The 22,857-nt window shown below is 38.8% G+C and overlaps 1 protein-coding gene across 3 annotated transcripts in view; it reads right to left on the bottom strand.

Moving 5' to 3' along the window:
* The window catches only part of nos1 (nitric oxide synthase 1 (neuronal)), a 59,079-nt gene extending 44,904 nt beyond the window's left edge, over positions 1-14,175 (bottom strand). The window contains exons 1-2 of one of the 3 annotated variants that reach the window (XM_077600684.1): positions 13,952-14,175; positions 7,526-8,235 (exon numbers count right to left, since the gene is read on the bottom strand). In XM_077600684.1, the coding sequence (XP_077456810.1) occupies positions 7,526-8,187 (662 nt within the window). In that variant the 5' untranslated portion in view covers positions 8,188-8,235; positions 13,952-14,175. Of the gene's footprint in view, positions 1-3,382; positions 3,514-7,525; positions 8,236-13,951 lie in introns of those variants that run through there. The other 2 variants (XM_077600685.1, XM_077600686.1) reach the window with 2 other exon arrangements.
* Between the last annotated feature and the right edge of the window lie 8,682 nt (positions 14,176-22,857).

Below are 22,857 nucleotides of genomic sequence, written 5' to 3'. Positions count from 1 at the left end.
CCATAACCACTGTAAACATCTGAAGTGAAAGCATTTCCGATCAAAATATTTACCAGACTCTGACTAGAATTGAGGATCCGCCCTTAATCTTTGTCAAACAGGTTACTCATCAGAAAGAAAACTTTCTTAAAAATAAAACACGCGCCAAATCTTGATTTGAAAGAGGTTTTAAATTCAACTGGATTTTCATTCCAAGCATTAAATTAGATGTTTATTCGTCGAAATATATGTTTGTATCTCCTTACACCAAAGCTTTGCCAGAAAACATTACAAAGAACAGATTGTTCTTAAGCGTAGTATGAGAATTCACTCATAATGCACATTGTGCAGTGATGGAGGCCTTTTTATCGTCTTTCAAAAGATGCAAAGAAGACTACTGTTGTCACTTTCTTTGTTCCAATGGTTTTCACCAAAGAAAATTTGTGAGCATATTGCATGCACAAAAGTAAAGTATTTACTCAAAGAATTGGAACTATAGTGAGAGGCAGACGAACATTTTTGAGCCACACAAAAGAACTTTACCAATTCAGGGAAAACCAGCAAAGAGGAAAAATAAAAATCTCAAACTACCTGTTTCAACAGAGAACCGCATTATTTTCCACGGAAATACAAGATGGAGAGCTTCGTAAAAGGTATTATGGCAGGACTACTTCAGACTGGCTCCAAGTCAGCTGTTAGATTATTCAAAAGACCTCAAATTGCATGCTGAATAAATCATGCCATATTTTTCCGCTCACTTTTTCAGCTGCAATACCTTTTGTATATTATACCCCTCAAGTCACACCACTGGTTGGACAAAATTGGAATTTGACATTGGAGGACCTTCTTATCCAATGAGGCCAAACAGACAATAACTCAAACACGATAGACATTTTTCACAAAACTCCCAACTCACCTTTGAGAGATGAACTGAAGCATGGGCAAAAGCAACAACAATTATTGACAACTGGAAGGATAAGAACCTCACCACGTGGTTGTCCAAACTCTCATCTTAAGTGCCAGTCTCAAGTCAAATGGAGCATGGCTTTCCTGTGCTCCAACAACGTGGTTCCTCTGGCTCCAAGTCGTTTTAAAGAGAAAAATTGGAGGGGGAAAAGCAGATGGGGCGTGACCTAATGTCTCAAACTGGTTCTTCGGGACATCACACAAAACAAGCCAGGGTTATTCTTTGATTCTTGGCACAAAATTCTGATTCACAACTACTACAACAACAAATATTAACGACTAAAATCCAATTCCTATGGCAGCCTTTTTTGGCTCTTTCCAAGTCCTTTCATCTCGTCACTTTGTCCTCAACTGTTTCTATGCAATGGAGCATTTTGAGATGAATTTGGCTTAGCTTTTCTACTTAACAATAAGAAAGGGTTCAGATCTGTCATCCCAGAATGCACTGCGTTCTCAAAAGTATCAAGTATGAACCCTGGCTTTTTTCCTCTTTGCCAAAATTTCAGGATATCAAACGTAAGGAAAGTATGCCTACTTAACGTTAATTTAACTTTTGTTAACGTGACCAACTCTGATCCTCGAGGGCACCTATCCAGTGTGTTTTCGATGTCTCCCTCATCCAAGACACCTGAATTAAATGATCAATGGATCAGCAAGATGTCCAAAAGAAGGACCTTCGTGATTTGCTTTAGGTGTGTTGGGGTAGGGAAATATGGAAAACAGAATAGATAGGAAGGATTTTTTTCTTTTTTTTAAATGTTCATTTATTTCATATCATTTCTTTCATCTTCCATATCGTGCATCACCATAAGGGTTGCTATGGTAGCTGTAGCCTATCCCCAATGACTTCGGGTGAAAGGCAGACTATACCTTAGGCTTAGACTAAGGGTGACCAAACCTCCCCTCAAGGGCTACGGTGGGTGCAGGTTTTTGTTCCAACCGATTTAGCACAGACAGTTTAACCAATGTGGTTTTGGCATAAACAATAAGTTCTTATTTTTGCTTTATGGCCTTTTATGGTTTCACTGTGTTTTATTTATCAGTTTTGTGTTGTGACGTGTCCTTCAATTAAACAAATATGAAGAAAAAAAACACAGCAGTCTTATCTCGATGTGCTCTGCACGCATTTCCTCTACTTACTAACAAACCAGAGGTAACACGGGCACCAATAATTCTGCAATTAATTACTGTAATCAGCCTTGACACACAAAAAAATCATCAAAATCAAATCTATTTTGAATTGCAGATGCAATCAAATAAAGTCAACTCAAAGGCCTATTACTATTTTCTAGGCCTCTAGGACAGCAAAAGCCACTTATTTTCAGCTCAGAAAGAAAATAACAAAGGAGATTTGTAAATTCTAAAATATGTCATGGCAGTGTCTACTGGTTTTCCAGTTAAATTGTTGATATGGAGCAATATTAGAGTTGTTTTTTCTTCAACAGGTACTGTAGTTGCAGTGTGAAAATCTAGGGGCCCCAACTTCATTCAAGCTTAGTATTTGCACAGGCACTGGCATTCACTTCACAATATGATTCAATCCAAGAAGGGAGTGTTCCAAACCCATTCTTCATTTACATAAAATGTTATTAAAACAACAGAAAGTCATTGCCTGTCATTTGAAATTTGGGTATTGCTACATGAAATAAGATGAAAGGCAAATATGGCCTTGTGCTTACCTGGTAAACCGGTTTAAGAGACTAATTGTTCCCATATGGAGTTTGCAGGTGCAAAGAAAAATCCAAGTACTCTAATTACCTAATTATTTATATTTATATTATATGTATATATTTATATTATATTTAAGAGCCTAATTGTTTCTGGGTGTGATGACAGTTAGGCTTTTGTTGTTGATGATGACAACAGGGACTATGTCCGATTATTTACTTTACCGAATAAATATAAGTTTTGGGATATTTTTTACTCCCTAAAAATAATAATGGGGTCTTTAGAAAACAAAAGCCACTTCTAAATTGGACACAGCTTTCCACATTTTTAGGGAACTTCACCAAAGAAAATTTTACTTCCAGGTCCAATTAAAAATAAATACATAAATATTTTAAGGGGAGTTGTTATTATTAGTGTGAAAACACTCAAGACTGGCCTCAAAACAGCATTTTGAAGGTCTTTACATTTTGCCTCCCAAAAGTCTTGATGTTTTGGATTTGGACTGCCTCAAGCTTGTATTTTTATAACTTCATCAATGTCATTGTAACTTAGTCAAAAAGCAATTCCAAATAAAACACATTTTCAATTTATGTAAGCCCCTATTTCTTTTGTAATGACTGCAGTAATCTCTGCAAATTAACCTTATAGCATTGGAATTCAACACATTAACAGAATGTTATCCTACCACTCAAAGCAATGCAGTAACACCATGCATTTCTCAACAACTGCTATTATGTAATTATGGAATATTAACATATTTACTGCTTACTGTGATTTAATGTTTTCAATGCCATTCCCCCATAAAGGGTGTCCAAACCAGTCCCCAAAGGCTCCAGTGAGTGCAGATATTCATTCCAACTGAAGACAACAATACATTTTCAAGCATCTGGTGTCTTGAAAATGTAATCAATTGATTGCCATCAGGTGCTGCTGGTTTCAGAAGAAACTTCTTTGGTTAAACTGAATCCATTGGAACAAAAACCTGCAGTCACTGTGGCCTGTATGGAATAGTTTGGACATCCCTGCTTGAAATATTTATACTTTAAAAGGCTTTTTTACCACTTAAAATAAGTGGGTTTTTCTTTTGAATGTTTGTCAATAGGAGTTTGTTGGATTCTGTCACTTTAAGGGTGCTTCATGTGCAACGTGGGCGGAACTAAATTTAATAGAAATGTTATGTCAAGCAGGGTGTGCATAATGAAAAATGTCTATCGTATGTAAGGTGTTCTCCCTACGTACAGGGACCACAACAGAGATGAAGATAATAGCCAGGAATACATGCAGATTATTTTCCACTCTGATTAAAACCATTCCAACTGAGCATCACAGGTGAAATGTTTGACTGTGAAGTGATATATTCAGGGCCAGAACATTTAACTCTTTCAATCCCAGCCATTTTTCAAGAGGCAATCTCCTCAGTCTGAGCCATTTTGGACAGTTTTGAGAAAAGTTTGTGCTATGGCTATAAATACACAGAACCTACTAAAGATTTGATCCCAATCTTTTATTATAAAGATAGAAAATGTTACTCCTATGTTCATATTTAGTTCTCAGAAACTATTATTTAAACTATATTTATTTTATTATTTCAAACTGTTCATCAAAGGCTCATGACCCTACACCACAAAAAAAATTGAATTATTATTATTTCATCTTTGAATATAAGTTTACTTTTTTACCGAAAACAAATTTATTTAAACACTGTTATATCAAAGATGGAGGAATTTGCCATAGAAATGTGATAGGCATAATTTTGGTCAATCCTGACTTTGCTGAGTTTCTGAAGGGGTCTTTGAAATAGTTCAGTATTTTTTATATTACTGCCTCTTGGTGTGCAATGATTTGACACTCAATTTTCCAATTGTACGTTAGTAAATATTCTACCCTTGAGCAAGGGAAAATGACATTTATTCTGATTAAAGTGTTTATCCCTGAAGTCAGCTGGGATAGGCTCCAGCACCCCCCGCGACCCTTGTGAGGATAAAGTGGTTCAGAAAGTGAATGAATAAAATTAAAGGGAGAATGTGCATTAAATGTTCAACCGCATCTTAGTTTTTAAAACAGATATTTACGGTCTCGTCTTGTCCCAATTGCCTTGGTGGAGCTTTTAATTTTTAAAACTAAATCTAATTTGAACTCTTCAAAGAATTCCCATATGACAAAAATTCCATATTTTCACAAAATAACTTCCATATACATAGATATATTACATTATTTCATCTTCCTTTTGAGTATTCTAGACCAACCTGCCTTCAAACAAATTGTCATTCAATTCAAAGACAGTTCAAGCGTCCCGCAAATTGAGACAATGTCCTGCATTCAGGTCAACATAAAGCAACATTACATTTTGTGTGTACCATAGTTTCCGGAGTATAAGTTGCACTTTTTTTGTAGTTTGGCTGGGCCTGCAACTTATATGTATTTTTTTTCAACCTGACCACCAACAAGTTATCAACCAAAAACACATAATATCTTACAGTGACAGGTGGCTGTCTGGTGTTCCCTATTTTGCTATTACTTTAACATATAGTGTTTGTCCTTGGTTTCTGGTGAGGTTTTTTTTAAAGCCTCCTGAAAATATACGTTTTCCCCGTTTACTCTCCATTCTTTGGCTAGTGCGACTTATACTCCAGTGTGACTTGTATATACATTTTCTCTTTCATTGTGCATTCTTTAGCTTGTGCGACTTATACTCAGCTACGACTTATAGTACAAATAATACAGTACATATTTTTGCTGAGTGTTAAGACTGAAGGCTCGCAAACTGAGGTGTGGTGGGAGAAGTCATTTACGTGTCTCTATAGCAGGGGTGTCAAACCGGTCCTCAAAGGGCCGCAGTGGGTGTAGGTTTTCATTCCAACTCAACAAGAGGATACCTTTTGCAAGTGTAATCAGTTAATTAATGTCAGGTGCTACTTATTTTAGAAGACACCTGATTGGTTAAAATGTCAGCACTGGATTGGTTGGAACAAAGACCAGGACCCACTGCGGCCCTCGGCGGAATCAGTTTGACACCCCTGCTCTATAGCCTATAATATGCATGTGCTTGCTTGTGTGCGTGCTGAGCATCAACAGTAATCAACTACGTCAAAGGAGGACAGGAAACCCAGACTGGATCGAGTATGTGAAACCCGAATCAGACAAGGTTTTCTGTAATGTTTGCCCCCAAAAAATGTCTGTTTCACATATAGGTTAATCTTCTGTGAAGCGACACAGACAAAAACCTTGCTGCTATAAAGAGGGTTTACATTCGATGGAAAAGTTCCTACTAAAACAAAAGCATTTTTTTTTCAAATTTTCCTAAACCAATTGAAGCCATTCTAAATTAATATTGCATCCAGGAAATATTTACCATATTCCCCAAATTCCAAACTTTTAACAATGCAATCTCAAATTAATGCTTCTAATTCATATATTATCCTCTTCTTTCAATATTTCTCCAGTGATTTAAACTGCCGAATTTGTAACGCAGAACTTTTCTATGAATTCAGGGCACTTAAGAAACTCTTCATCACATTACATTACAGAGAGCTATTTTACGAATGTAACTCTCCCTTTCTCTACTGTACCATCCATTCAGCCTTCCATCCATTTTACGCATCGCTGAGGGTATTTTAAGGGCGCAGCAGGGAATCAGGAAAGCCCAGACTTGCTTCCCCAAACCACTTGGTTTGGCCCTTTCGGGGGATTCTGAGACATTCCCACAAAACACGGGAGATTCAGCCTCCCCAGTGCATGTTAGGTTCTTCCACATGCCAGGAACACCCCACTAGGCACCTCATCTGGGCACTTTTAATACGAATGAGCAGCCGCTCTACTCCCAGCTTCTCCTCAGACACCCCACAGAGGGAGGAATACAGATTGATGGGTAAATTGACAACTTCACCGCCTGAGGTTCTTCAATAAGACTGATTAACTAATTGTCTGTTATTGACAACAATCAACAATGTCTCAATTCATTCAACTGGCTGTGAATGCTCATCTTTCGGTGTCATTGACAACGATAGACGTCTAATCCGTTTAGACTGGGATGGATTGAAATAGATTGGACAGCTAGTGCTGTCAATAGCAGCCCATGTGTCGGCATCATTGTAGAAGCGTCACAAATCTGCCAATTGATTTCACACTCCAAACTTCCTTCACTCAGGAACAAGACACTTGAACTTGGGGCAAGGCTTCATTTATGACCTGGAGAATGCACTCTAAATTTTCCCGACTCTGGATATGATTCATGACTATGTTTACATCAGACAATTTCCACCATTCTTGTTTTAAATACTTCCACTCTATCACACTAAAACTTCTGAAATATTTGACAATCCCCCAATTGCTAAATTGTCATCTCACCCTCTCAACCTCATTTCCAAACCGCAATATTTCGTTCCTACTTCAACTCGTTCATGTAATTCATTCATTCATTCATTTTCTGAACCGCTTTATCCTCACAAGGGTCGCAGGGGGTGCTGGATCCTATCCTAGCTGACTCCAGGCCGGTTGTCAGCCCATCGCAGGGCACCAGGAGACAGACAACCATTCACGCTCACACTCATACCTAGGGGCAATTTAGATTGTCCAATCAGCCTACCATGCATGTTTTTGGAATGTGGGAGGAAACCAGAGTACCTGGAGAAAACCCACACAGGCCAAGGGGGAACATGCAAACTCCACACAGGTGGACTGACCTGGATTTGAACCCGAGACGTGCTAACTACTACCGGGTCGCCATAATACATAAAGTTTCCCCCCAAAAAATTAATGACCTTTGCCCACTGATTCAAACCACTCCAACCTATTAATATTCAGCTCAATCATGAGATCTTGATCGCAGAACTCATGAAACTTATACATGAAGGCAAATTTCATTTTTTTTATCTATCATGAAGAGTGCAGTTAGAAGAGGGGCAATAATTACCAGGCAACTTGAATCTCAGTATCCCTGCTGGCGGTGTTCTTCTGGCTCTCGCCGTTGATCTCCTTCTTTGTGTTCCGAATGAGACGCAGCACAGGCTCGATCTCCTTCAGCAGCTCGTTGTTGTCCTCCAGCCCGTTGCAGAACAGCCCGCCACCAACACCGCGGCCCCCCTCCCTCATCAGCAGGGGATCCTGGGCGGCGAGCAGCGTGATGGATGGCGACGAAAGGTTCTTAATGCTCCTTAGCTGAGGGGAGCAATTCTCGTAGGACTTAGAAGGTGGGAAGGCAGGCCGGGTGACCCGCACAGTGCGAGGGCGACCGTCCCCTGACAGAGTGGTCTCCAAATGGGTGGTGAATCCCTCGGGCCCGTGCAGGATGAGCACGGCGTGACTCTCGGGTGACACGTTCTTCAGTGTCTCCAGCGCACGCTCGTAGCTCAGCTCCACCAGAGGCTTATTGTTGACAGCAAGGACGATGTCGCCCACCTGCACCAGGCCGCACTCCTCGGCCGCCCCGCCCCGGATCAGGTCCGACACTATCACGGGTGGCTTGGAGACCCTCTGCTTCACCAGAAAGCCCAGGCCGCCAACTTTCCTCTTGAACAGGCGCACCGAAATTATGTTGGGCTGCAACTGGTGCACGCTTGCTTCAGACTCCTGCATGGTGTTTGCGTAAGGGAGTAAATGCGTGTGTTTTTGTCCAAGGAGTTTCTAAAAGGCAAAATAGGGAAAACGTCCTCTGTTAATTTAGGTGGAAATTAGATTGGAAGGAGGCTTCGTTTTTTTAATGACTATTCAGCACTAGTTAGACATGGAAAACAGATCAGGAAAGCCCTGGATTTTTTTTTTAAAGATAAACCTTTTAAAGTTTTCAAATCAAATTTCACCACAAAACCTGCTTCAAATTAAAATGGGTCTTCCTGTTTCACTTCAGATATGGATCCTGAGACTTTTCAGTTCATGCTGCTATAAGAGACATTTCCATTCATCCCTTTAATCATTTAGAGGCTTTGTCTAACTTCAGAATGTACAAAATTCAACATCTCGACTGTATTTTTTCTCCCACCAACTTTAATCCTCAAAGTAGAATGATTATTGTCAACAATACAGTGACGGAACCATTTTCTGTTTGTGTATATACTTTTTCTAAATACTCTGCGGTTTTGAACACAAGGGGTAAAGTTAAGTATTCTTTAATACAATTCAAATATTAATAAAAAAAACAACAACAAAAAAACATCATTATTATTCGATTATTTTGGCAATTGTTAGCGTCCGCCAGTGAAACCAAATGTTGTAACTCAATTTTCTAAGTTTCAAAAACAGACAGAAATCCGTTTCACAGTATTACGGTGATACTTTGCATTTAGAAATGTCACTTGTTTTGTGGGATTGTGATTAACAGGGGCAAATACTGAAAATAAGATTTGTTTTTTCCTGGTTTTGCTCAAAAGAAAGCGCTTGTATTTCCCAATTCTTTACTCCATTGAGTTTCAATTCATTCAGACCAGGTGAAGTTCCAAAACATTCCAGGTTAACCTGAGGACAAAAGCTCAACAACTCACATAGGTCCAAATGCGTTCCTGACCACCGATATTCCCTGGACAAAAGTGTCAAATCCGATTGAGTCCACTCAATTGAGTGACGTCCCGAACATGAATTTGCCATCACTTTTGCGCTCATCAGAAAAGCAGTCAGGCACACACTCGATTTTTGCTGGAATTCCAGTTTGATTGTAAAAGAAACACCCTGAAATGCCAAACCCTCACAACTCAGAATTAATGTGAAAATGTTGTCCAAAACACCTGCGCATCAGCCACAAAATACTGTGGTACCTCGACATACGAGTGCCCCGACATACGAGCAATTTGAGATACGAGTAAAATTCCGGGCAAATATTTATCTTGAGATATCTTTTGATATACGAGCATACAGCAGACGCAAGAGGCTGCTCATAAAAACATCATGGGCACTGCCTTTCCCGTCGCAACTCCCTCGTGTAATGTCTCTACGAGCACTGGGCGGAGCCTTGCATTTTTTCTGTGTTTTTTCCCCCCTGTCACTAATACGAGAGGAGTACTACTTCCCGGGCAAGTTGGCAAGTGGTCGTGTGTTATCCTATTGTGGGGACATTTGTGTTCATCATTTTCGGAATATTTTGAAGGGAATACAAAAGCAAACAACCATAGGTTGCATCTGAAAGTCAGGGTGGAGGCGTGGCATATAGGGTCAACCTGGGAGAAGAAAGGTATCAAAATTTAAGACCAACCTAGAATTAAGTTTAGTGTAAGGTTAGATTAAATTTATTTTTGAGTGTGTCTGGATCGTAATCCAAGTTCATTTAAATGTGTTTATATTATGTTACGAGCACGTTGCCGTGCAAAAAGTTCCCCCCCTTACCAAAGCCATCCCCCCCTGTCCGTCTCTCTCTCCCCTCCGCGAAATCCGTCCAATTTTAGTACTATTAAACCACTAGTTATTTGTTACTTCGTTAATAGATGGCGAATTAGAACAAATTAAAATGTTTTTCCTATCCAATATCCTGTTTTGGGTCTTTTTTCAGAGGGTTGGAATGAATTAATTTGATTTTAGTTCATTTCTATGGGAAACGTTCATTTGAGTTACGAGTAAATCGACATACGAGCTCAGTCCCGGAACGAATTATGGTCGTATCTCGAGGTACCACTGTAAACATCTTTGATTTTTGTTGTTTTTGTCTTGACATAGAAAACATGCTAAATGAATCACATTCCTTTTTTTTAATCCATTCATATTTTGCAGGCTAGTTAACAACAGTATTTACTTTCGCCCTTTCAACCAATTTATAAATTTGGACTCTGATTAAAAAGTCCCTTTAAACAAATCAACACTTCAGATTTTCTTCAATATTGCTGTTGCATTATCATTGAACAACACCATGTGGCTGCAAGTTAAGATCTCTAATTAACTAAATTTACAGATTTTTGCCTACAATGCTGACGATTAAGCTTTTAATAAACCTCACATTTCCATAAATATCAGGCATGATTGTGAGTCTTCAACACACTTGACATACTATACTATGCATTTCCATCAAGATTAATCCATCTTGGCTGCCTTGAGGTAACAGAATAAGTTAGGACGTTGGCCCTTTAATCCTGCGAGGGTCCCGCTGGCCTCGTGGTCCCACCCGCTGAGGTGCCAAATGACCGAAAAGTGAGGGGAATATGGATTGGATGGCTTTTGAGCGCCTGCTCACGCTTTGACTCAAATCTGGCTTCCTTGGTAACGATTAGGTAATGGTGCCAAAGTGGTTACACGTCTTCATGCACACTCAGATGGAATACGCACGCTAACACACGCATACATACATTACAACACGTACGAGAGTGTACTCGAGCAGAAGTGCGTTGGTCACTGATACATGTGCACACATTGACTATATTAGGATACATCCACGGAGTGTGTAGCTTTGAGGACACATGCATTGCACACATATTTGATGATGTGCACCTTTGGATATTTTAAAGCGAAACAGCCTAATACGTCACAAATCAAATGCATACCTGTCAACCTCTGCCGATAACTGCACTTATAAATGATTATGATTCCCCTTACAAACCCCCAAAAAACCTTACAAACACCGTACGAGTCGTACGGTGTTTGTAAGGTTTTTGGGGGGTTTGTAAGGGGAATCATAATCATTTATAAGGGCAGTTATCGGCAGAGGTTGACAGGTATGCAAATGATCAAAAACCTATGCTTCGATTTGGCCTGCAACATACCTATTTCATTATTATTTATTGATTTTTTTTTGTGTTGTTATTTGTGCACTTTGTGGCAAAGCTTTAAATGTCATTATACTTTTGTAATGACAAAACAGCATTCAATTACAATTACAATCAACAGATGTCAACATACATAGCTTTGTAAATTAAATAGAGGTCAACGTACACAAATTTAAGTGTTTTCCTAAAAAGTAGCGGCACTAGTGATAGGCCAATAATCGGCCAGGTGAACAATCGCGGCCATTAATTGCACTTTTTATGAACATTGGACAGCAGATGAGCCGATATCAAGAGATTGTACAGTTTTAGCCTTAATGAATATCGTGCAAGTATTTTGATAAACAGCGATTGTCATCACCGAAGTAGACAGAATGGTGTTCATAAAGAATGTCCTTCAGAAATAAATTAGAACTAGACGTTTACACTAATTCAGGGGTACCATTAAAACGTTTGTGGGAAAAGTTTCAAGTTTCTTTCGAACTGTTTGCTTAGCTTTAAGACAAAAACCTGGTTGTCACACCATCAAAGTTGAACATCCATATTATAGATACTTTTTTGTCACTATGGGGCACAATTTGTTTTCTGCCAGTTCTCAGTTGTGCACATATAAATACATAAAAGGTTACAAAGAAAAACATTTTACATGGTAAAACACAGTGTAGTGCCCACTCAAATTTGCATAATTGGAGAGTGTCGAGCAGATGTCTGTCATCCCTTTGTTTTAGACAGTGAATAGCTTTTGAACAAGAGGTTGATGTTCAGATTTGGACGTAATTTAATTTTATGTTAAGTATCTCTAATAATTTGTAAGTGCAATGACTTTGTTTTTGTTGTTTTATACAAAAACCTGAAATTATGATTTGTTGTGTTCTGTTGAAGCCATCATTCCTTCATTTTCCATACCGATAATCCTCACTATGGTCGTGGGGGTGCTGGAGCCTACAATCTTAGAACCCTCAATTTTAGAATTGCTGCCCTGTGAAGCAAACATGTCAACCAATTTCTAATTTAGGTAATAGTAATTTCATAGCATGATCTTGTTAAAATGTCTTTTTTCTTAGATAGTTCCTTTCTTCTATGTCACATGTGTCAAAGTGGCGGCCTGGGGGCCAAATCTGGCCCGCTGCATCATTTTGTGTGGCCCGGGAAAGTAAATCATGAGTGCTGTCTTTCTGTTTTAGGATCAACTTAAATGAAGAGTATAGATGTATATTAAATTTTCTTATTTTCCCCCTTTTAAATCAATAATTATAATTTTTTAATCATTTTTTTCTGTTTTTAGTTCAAAAATCATTTTGTAAAATCTAAAAATATATTTTAAAAAAAGCTAAAATAAACATTGTTTTAGATCTATAAAAACTGAAGATTCAGGGCTTTTAATCCAGTTCTTTTAATCCATTTATTAAAAAAAATCTAAATATTATATCTAAAATGGTCTGGCCCACGTGAAATCAAGTTGACGTTAAAGTGGCCCGCGAACCAACCCGAGTCTGACACCCTTGTTCTATATTATAGTAGATATCCATATCTGAGCGGCTTATCCTCACAATGATCACGAGGGTGGAGCTTATCCCAGCCAACAAGGGGTTACACCCTGATTTGGTTGCCAACCAATCAAAAGGCAGATGGAGACAAACAACCACACACAAAAAATTGGTGTTCAATTGGCCTACAATGCATGTTTTTGGGATATGGGAGATAACCGGTGTACCCGGAGAAAACCCATGCAGGTACACGGAGATGATGAAAAGTCCACACAGGAAGGGATAGAACCCTCAATAAAGAGCTATGTTAAGACGTGTTGATGGTAATATAGTCATAAAAGAGTTCAAATTGAAAGAACTAACCACATTCAAATCATTTCTTAAACTGGGTTTTCAATATAGCGTAAGATGTGTTTTCTTTAATATATAATTCATATAACAGACATCATGTCCACATTTTCAGGAAAGCTGTTTTCAACAACCCTAATGTGTTTTTGTGAGCAAAGAAAGAACATGTAGTCATTACCAATGTACTAATATTTCGTGAGAAAAGCATGATGATGATATTGCCTTGAATTAACCTGCTTTCATAAGTAATGATTTTGTGACTTGAATAAGCCTATACATAATTTAAAACATATTGCAGACATTTTAGAGTCTTCAATAAACTCAAAGTAGGCCTGCTCATTTGAAGAACACTTACACTCAAGTGTCTACGTTGAAATGATGGGAGTTTTCTCAATATTGACCTTTAATAAATCTTCAATTCCGTCAACCCTTAAGTTTTCTTAAACACCAGTGATAACTTTCACTCTCTAATGAACCATTCATCAATAATTTCGAAGCTCAGTGTGTGGCTTTTTTAAACACATTTTGGAATCTGACTTGCATCCTGTGCATTTCGATTTGCTTAGCGGATGTTAAAGTTGCTGGCTTAGGTTTTTATAAAACAATCATTTTTTCTTTTTAAAAATGCATAATTTAAGACTAAAATTTTGACGTATACGATTTTACACAGCAACAAGTTGTAGAGACCTTTTGGAGTGAGGAAAAAGACAAATAGGGCTAAAGATTCTAATTTTGCCCCACACCCAAAATGTACCATGAATGCACATATAGTATACCATAGTAATATGCCAATAATAATCAAAACCATAAATAAAATAATCAACTCACCCACTGAGAAACTCTGAATTGTCCAAAAAAAAAAAAAACTTAGTGTGAAACTCCTTAGCGGTACGTGTGGTTCATAGCCCACACCCCAGCCCACCCCAACAACAAAAAATTAAAAAAAAGAGGAAGACTGAAGTGTCGGAGTGTAGAAAAATGAAAAATAAAAAAATAAAATAAAAAAGATGTTGGGGGGAAAAAGCAGAGGTTTTGCTCGCTCTCTGCCTCTCTGGAGGCTCAGCTTGTGTCTATGCGCGATGGAGCACCTTTTTTAAAGCTCCGAAAGAGAGAGAGAGAGACACCAAGCGCGGATGAAGAAGAGGAGGAGACGGAGGGGGAGGGGGAGGATACCCAGGGAGGGGGGGACGGTGCCATTGCCTGTCGTCATCTCATCCAGAGAGAGAAAGACGGAGAAAAAAAGAGAGAAAGGGAGAGAGCAGAAAGATGGAGCTTCCATCCTCTTTCTGACAATAAGCAAAAAATGCATGGCTTGTAGACCATTACTATGATCAAACCCCCTGGGGATGGGGGGTAAGGTGGGATGTTGCTTGGGATGTTGGTTTCATCAACTTCGCTCTCCATGAGGACCGTTTTAGGACAGAAGTTTGGAAGAAGAAAAAAAGAGAGAAACAAAAAGAAAAGTCAAGAAAACGGATGATGTGGGGAATATCAAATGTGGGCCAGGAGGTCCAAGCCAATTATTTACAACAGTTTTGCAATCAATGTAACTGTTGTTGCTTATTTTGTCCACTGGAGGGCACATTGAAAAGCACCTAAATGACTGAAGTTGACTGTAAGTTACACTATGTCTGATTAGTGATCATTTTGAAGTTGAGTTTCACGAGCAAAGCAAACAAGCTGACTTTATGGAAAAATCACAACACATAGTTTTTTAGTGTATAAACGTAAAACAGGCAAATATTGCCTTTTTTCTTAGAAGTTCCCACTCAGATTTTTAGTGATGCTTAGGGTCAGGTCATCAAGAGATCAAAATCTGGTCGATTAAAATCGATTTTTATATATTAGTGGTACTTATTGCATGTATTGTAGACCCATAAGATAAGAAAATAAGGAAACAAAAATATGTTTTTTCATTATTCCTCTATTTACTACACAACTGCCTGTCATAAAGTGAGTTGAAGTAACTGAGACAAAATGATGTGTAAATTCAAGCATTCATTTATTCTTCTCCCATACTGCTTATCCTCACAAGGCTCGCAGGGGGTGCCGGAGCCTATCCCAGCCAACCACGACCAGCACGCGAGGGACACCCTGAAATGATTTCCAGCCAATCATAGGGCACAATGAAACAGACAACCACTCACGCTCACAATCACACCGCCACCGAGTGGGAATCGAACCCAGACCGTCCGTACCACGGTGGTTCAGAAAATGAATGAAAAACATTTCTCTCTCTGTCAAAAAAGTTTTTGGCCCTTGCTCTATGGTATTCTATGTATGTTGACAGGTGATATTTGGCCTCAAGGGGTGTGGACACCCTCCAGCCAAATCCCTTTTGAGCTGTTTGAAAAGTTTCCTCTTAATTATAGAGTAACTCATCATGTAACAAAAAAGCAATCCTGAAGATTGCTAAATAACCAAGTACTTCGAAAGCGGAGGACTCTAATTAGTTAACGTCCCAATCGACTACTCTACCATTAAAGCAAGTCTCCAACAATGTACTGACGCCAAAGTCTTTCTATATGTAAAAATGTACTGTAAATACGTTTACAAGCCTATAAGCGTCTATAAGCCGGTACTTTTTTCTCCCTATTCGAACCCTAAGGCTAGAACAAAGTGGTTTATTTATGGATTACATTTTTATTGGGTTGGGGGGAAAACAGACTTCGTTTTTTTTCTCGTTAAAATTCATAAAATGACATTTCACTTAATTTCCCCGTTTGAAATGCGTCCTTAGCTGTATGTTATCGTTCCAAAGCTGTTTGTGTGAAGGCGAGCCTTTTCTATATGAATACCAACTTGTTTTCAAGGAAAGACCTTAGGGGGGACTACAGAAATATCATTTAATTTTGAGTTTGAGTTATTTAATAAAGGGACAATACATATTAATAAACATATTCATGTTAATGAACATGTTCATGTATAATTTGCTTTATAATTAGCCAGAGTGGTTAGCGCATCGGCCTCACAGTTCTGGGGTTCTGGGTTCAAAGTCCACCTGTGTGGAGTTTGCATGTTCTCCTTGGGCCTGCGTGGGTTTTCTCCGGGTACTCCGGTTTCCTCCCACATTCCAAAAACATGCATGGTAGGCTGATTGGACACTAAAAATGCCCATTGGTATGAATGGGAGCGTGACTTGTTGTGTCTCCTCGTGCCCTGCGATTGCCCCTGATGACTGAAAGTCAGCTGGGATAGGCTCAAGCACCCCCCGCGACCCTTGTGAGGATAAAGCGGTTCAGAAAATGAATGAATGAATGCCTTATAATTATATTTTTGACTAGTCAAATGTTTCTGTGTAAGACTTCTCGATGTAAATATATCCATATTAAGACACTGACACATTATAATTAAAATAATGTCTATAATAACGGCTAGTGGGCTGCTGTGGGTGCAGGTTTTTGTTACAAACGATTAAGCACATATAGTTTAACCAATGAGGTTTCTGCGAACACCTGACGGGTGAAAAGGTTTCTGCTTGATGGGTTGGAACGAAAATCTAAATGCTTACATTACATATTTCCAATTTGAAAAATTATATATGTATATTTTATTTTTTATTATACTGCATCAAACGTACCTGTGACGCAAAACATTTGGCCTACAGACGTCAATCTTTATAGTCAGTCTATCGGGAAGCCCTTTAACTTTAAACCTTGGCCATGTTTGCTTTATTTCAGTCATTATTGTGTAAAATTGTTTCAAGTTTCATTTTTTAATACTGTATGTATCTATCCCACAAAATTTACGCAATGGTAAATCGGTTACCAGAAACATTCAAGAAAGGTATAGGTGATGTTATTCTATCTTCTATTTCACCAATCCTGCATTCACGCAGAATATCGGATTATATTTTTAACGTTTTTATATTGAAATCAAGTTTCAACCACAGTAGAACACTTTGATGTGCGGACCTGCCTCTGCATTCTATTCGCCTCCGCCTGCTGATCTTTAAGCACGTGAACATGATCGTGCGTAGGAGGGCTTCGAGCAAACAGGTAAGCGTTGCAACGCCAAATCTTTTTTTTCACCTCGATGTCCCCTCTTGACATCATTGCGATCTCCACCGCGTGAGCTTGGGCTTTACACCCATTATAGACCCGCATAATTGCCTTCATTTATCATAACGACTATAATAGAGAGTAATCGAGTACTCCCAGCTTCTGTTTTCTCTCATCTTGAGGATGACTCACACCCGTTTTGGTTATTCGACAGAGCCAGTGAGCAGAACTAAATTCTAGTTATTTTGCAGCAGGGGCAAAGAAGAGAATTGACAAAATTGCTGCTCAAGCACTGGCCTTGTGATGATGATGATGATGATGATGATGATGATGTTCAATGATCCATGAAAACTGGGGACAACACAGCAAATATAATGATTAAAATACAATTTTCTGATAAAATATTAGGCTGACGGCAACCTGGCGAAAGAGTGGTTAGCACGTTTGCCTCACAGTTCTGGGGCCGAGGGTTCGATCCTAGGTCGATCCTCACTTTGTGGAGTTTGCATGTTCTCCCTGGGCTTGCGTGGGTTTTCTCCAGTTTCCTCTTACATCCCAAAAATATGCATACTAGGCTGGTTGAACACTAAATAGCCCCTAGATAAACAACACACCCTACTACATAATGTGTACCCAGGCTGACAGCTGTAACAATAATAATCGGACATAGGCTTTGTCATCATCATTGACTCGACAAAAGCCTAATTGTCATCATACCCAGAAACAGCGTATGACGAAATTGGTAGTGCTTCTCCATAAGGTGTGTTTTCCCGGCAAAAGACACAAATAAGTGATAATTTCGGACTCGTAATTTGGCTTTCTGCCGTGATGGATACATCACATCACCCCCCGAGCGGATCACTTGCCTCTCACTGTCTTTCACTTTCCTTCAGTCAGCCAGTAGGAGGCAGATCACTGCCCAACGTCTATTCATATTACCTCACCCCGAAGTTATTACACAGAAAGGATTGTGTCGTGTTACCGCAAGTTTAGAGTCCTGATGGATGTGGGGAAAAAAACTGTCCTTAAGCCTATTTGTCCGTTCTTTGTGGGACCTATAGCGTCTGCCAGAGGGCAGCAGCTGGGACAGATTGTGACCAGGGTGGTATGGGTCCCCGATGATGTTCCTGGCTCTGCTGAGGTATCGAGGGCTGGCAATGTCTTCCAGTGAGGGCAGAGAGCAGCCGATGATCTTCTGGGCAGTGTTAATCACCTTCTGCATGGCCTTTTTGTCTCCTGCCGTGCTTTGTGCCATGCACTATGGATGTGAGCATGAATAGTAGTCCGTCTCCTTGAGCCCTGCGATTGATTGGCTGCGGGGGTGTCCCCCGCCTGGTGCCTTTAGTTGGCTGGGATAGGCTCCAGCACCCCCCACGAGGAGGATTAGCGGTACAGAAAATGAATGAATTAAATGTTATACTGCTGCTTGACCCCCACTACACAGGTCGACCCAGGAACAGCAAGCAATTAGAATAGCACTTTAGTGCAACATTATTTTTGATCACTATCATATTGAAAATGATAAAAATATAATGGTTAATAGTCCACCAAGGAGACGAGCTCAAACTTAAAAGTACCAATCCCTTGGTGATTTGAAGAGTGCATTTCCTCTCGTGACGCGTGCGTGCAGGAAATTTAAACTGTTGTTGTTTTTATAATAAGGATGTGTGCTCAAGTGCATGCACACACACACGCATGCATGTCATTATGTCAACCACTTCCTGCTTGAGTGGTGCCATCTGCCCTCTCATAAAGCCACGAACGCGGATCACTGTGCAAAGCCTCTGTGCTTAGCTCTCTCTGCCATCATTGCACAGGGTTAAGACTCACACAAGTTGGTCAGAGAAGGGCATGGGACTTGGTGGTGTGTGTTTGTAAGGCTGTCCCTCTTTTAGCTTCTCCTAGATCAGTTTCAGATAATAAAATTAGATTAGATTAGATTAGATAACTTTATTCATCCCGTATTCGGGAAATTTCATTGTCACAGTAGCAAGAGGGTGAGAATATAGACACAGGAAAAGACATTTTAGACATGAATAAATAGGTAATAAATAAGTTAATAAATAAACAAATATATAAATAAATTAACAAATAAATAAGCGTGTTGCATACATACATATACATAAATATACACACATACATATACATACATATATATATATACATATAAATACATATATATAAATATACATACATATATATAAATATACATATACATACATATACATAAATATACATATATATACATATACATACATATACATACATATACATACATATACATACATATACATACATATACATACATATACATACATATACATACATATACATACATATATATAAATATACATATATACATATACATACATGCATGTATATAAATATACATATACATACATACACATAGATGTATACATTGATACATGTATACATACAAATGACAAAATAACGGAATGTACGGCTGACTGGCAACCAGTCTAGGATGTGGTCTACCTTATGCCCGATGTCAGGTGGGATAGGCTCTAAAAATTCCCACAACCCTTACGAGGATGCACGGTACAGATGCTGAATGAATAAAACATCAAAAGCTTGGATTACAAATTTAAGTTTGTTTCATCTAACCATGCAACCAAATTGATTCTTCTCTCATTGAAATGAATAGAAATCTACCTGATGGTGCAGTGGTTCACTCGCCTGACTTTAGTGTGGGAATGCATGGGATAGATTCTCACTCGCTGGCAGTATGATTGTGGGTGTGAATGTCTCTCTGGGTGCCCTACGGCTGATTGGCAACCAGTTTAGGATGTAGTCTGCCATTTGGAAACGCAAATTTGATATGTACAGTATCTCTATATAACAGGATATAAATATAGATATAACACATGAACAGACACTAAGTGCGGACGTTGACTGATCTAATTGCAAACACTGATTTAATGGTGGTAAATATCTTTCTTTTCCTGGTATCCACGGTAACAGTTCCTTTAGAATTCTTAATTGACCATTCACAGAGGATGGGACAGAGACTTAACAGTTAGTTGTTTTTACAGCATATAAACAAGAATGTTCTCATCAAACAAGAGTTACTGTAGGCCAAAAAAACAAAACAAAAGGACAAGGCAATTCATGCCTTAGAACGAATTAACTGACTGAGGTTGGTAGAATATGGTTGCCTGATAGAAGGGCGATTATGAACAATTCACCATGAAAAAAGTGTGTCTCACAAATCATGTTCATCTCAGATGGAATGTTTTTTTTAAATTTATTTATTTTTACACTTTTTAAGACCCTACAAGACCCCACGGGACTGCATTTGATAATGTTGTGTGGCCGCTACGTTCTCACAAACAGACGTTGATATTTTCATATTACTTAGTGAGGATTAGCGGTACGAAAGATGAGTAAATGAATTTAGGGTTTGCTTTTTTTTGCGCCGAAAGCAAAGTCATAGCTTGCTCTGAAAGTCAAAAGACAACATTGCTATTCCCAGTAGAGTCTTATTATCCAGTCATCAAATGATTCCATATCAAAATCTGTTTTACTTTTGTCATCACCAATAATTTTACACTATGGACTCCTTAGGTGAATCACACCATTAGCTTTATGAAACATTATGCAAACTAGATCATGTTTTTACTCATCCCTTGCCGAAGCATCATCAAGTGTTTTTATTTATGTACTTTGTTGAGCCTTCAAGGATGACAATAATGTATTTCTAACAGGTCCCTTTCACTAATGTAATTTTTTATATTTATATATACATCTTTATATCTGGGTTCTTTTAAAAATTGGATTTGGCACAATATTAGGATTTAAAAAAGATCAAGGTTCTCATCTCATCTCATTTTCTGAACTGCTTTATCCACAGGGGGGTGCTGGAGCCTATCCCAGCTGACTCCGGGTCAGAGGCGGGGGACACCCTGAATTGGTGGCCAGCCAATCGCAGGGCACAAGGACACGGACAACCATGCACACTTACAACCATACCTAGGGGCAATTTAGAGTGTCCAGTCAGCCTATCATGTATGTTTTTTTTTTGGAATGTGGGAGGTAAAGAGAGTACCCGGAGAAACCCACGCAGGCCCGGGGAGAACATGCAAACTCCACACAGGTGGACGTGACCTTGATTTGAACCCAGTACACCAGAGCTGTGAGGCCGACGCGCTAACCACTCGCCCCACCGGGCCATCCTTAGATCAAGGTTGACAATAATGAATACAAAACAAGCTTTACACATCAGTCATGATTCCTGCCAACGTTACACATCCATGCGGATTGGATGCCTATCACGGTACATGAAGTAGCTAGACAAAGTCACTATCCAATGCTCCCTTTAGAAATCACTTGGCCAAGATTGGTGTTTACCGCTATTTGCATGTCTCCATTTTCATGAGATCGAGTTTGATTGTTCAAGATCGCTGCCTTCGAAACTAAATATTTATGCATGTGCTTTCATTTGTTGAGATTGCCAAAGCACACCCCACATGGTATTATGCAAAGGTTAAAGTTTTTAAAGGCCAAACTTCATTATCATATGTGGGTTTTAATTCATTAAGATTTGTGGTGTGGGGGGAGTATGCTTGTGCGTCAATGTGCTCTCCAGGAAATTACATTATTTTTTACCATTAATGTTTATGGAGTATATCTTTGCAGATATTGTATATACACCTCAGATCTGCTGCAACTAAACTTTAGTTAGTGGTTACTCAAATTTGATATTGCTACATTATTTCGACAAGTTTAGTTATTTTCAATTGTTTATCTAATATGGAAATCTCATTATTCTTGTATAATGACAAAAAAGCATTCAATTCAATGTAGTTGCCCGGAACAGCTTGTGAAAACTTCATTCAAGATATCTGAAGATAGGCCTGTAAACATCTTCATTTTAATTAATTGAATTTAAACGACGCATAGTTCATCCAGTGCTTTCTTTCTGTGCTATAATTTATGATGTTTGCCAAATCCTGCACATACAGGTAAGTGACTATTATTTATTCATTCAATAAGCCACATTTGCATTCATTTCCGTCTCCATGGCAATGTCCAATCAGACGCCCACCTGCGCACCACAATTCCCGCCAGTAAATAAAATGTGGTGAGTTGTTAGATAGCAGATGCATCATTGCTGCCAGATTAAAAGTGTCAGTGTAAATATACGGGAAACAATTAAACACGCATTAAACATGGCCTTATCTTGAGTGATGATGAAGCTTTTTCATTTCGATCACACATACATACGTAGAAAACACAGTTTTTAGCATTTGAAAGTGAGTGGGAAGAAAAATTTTGTTAATCCCATATCCCCATAATCCCAATGACAAAGATTGTTTCCTTTTTGGCGTGGCTCAAGATGAACTCAAATTAAAAAAATCACTGTACTAATGATGTAGTGTCAGTGTTGTTTACGAATGATACGGCTATTGCAAGTCCTCATTTGAGTGCATAAACGCCATCAAGGATGATTTGCAGAAATATACGCTATTTGGCATTGAGTTTACTCCTAAATTTTAAGAGACGTTGAATAGAATGCATTTATAAGATGCACAATTTTATTAGGCACATGAGGCTGGTGATAACACACAGCTTCACAAATTTCACAATAATTGCTTCACACATTTCATAATAATATGAGCGCCACTATCACCAGAAAAATATCTAGAGAAAGCAACACTTGGATTAAAAAGGCAACATAAATGCAAACATGTATGCCATGTAAATTAGTATCTT

This window comes from Stigmatopora argus, chromosome 5, assembly GCF_051989625.1.
Source record: "Stigmatopora argus isolate UIUO_Sarg chromosome 5, RoL_Sarg_1.0, whole genome shotgun sequence".
Classification (NCBI taxonomy): domain Eukaryota; kingdom Metazoa; phylum Chordata; class Actinopteri; order Syngnathiformes; family Syngnathidae; genus Stigmatopora; species Stigmatopora argus.
Note: the sequence above shows the minus strand (reverse complement) of the source record. Positions and strands in the feature narration are given on the sequence as shown.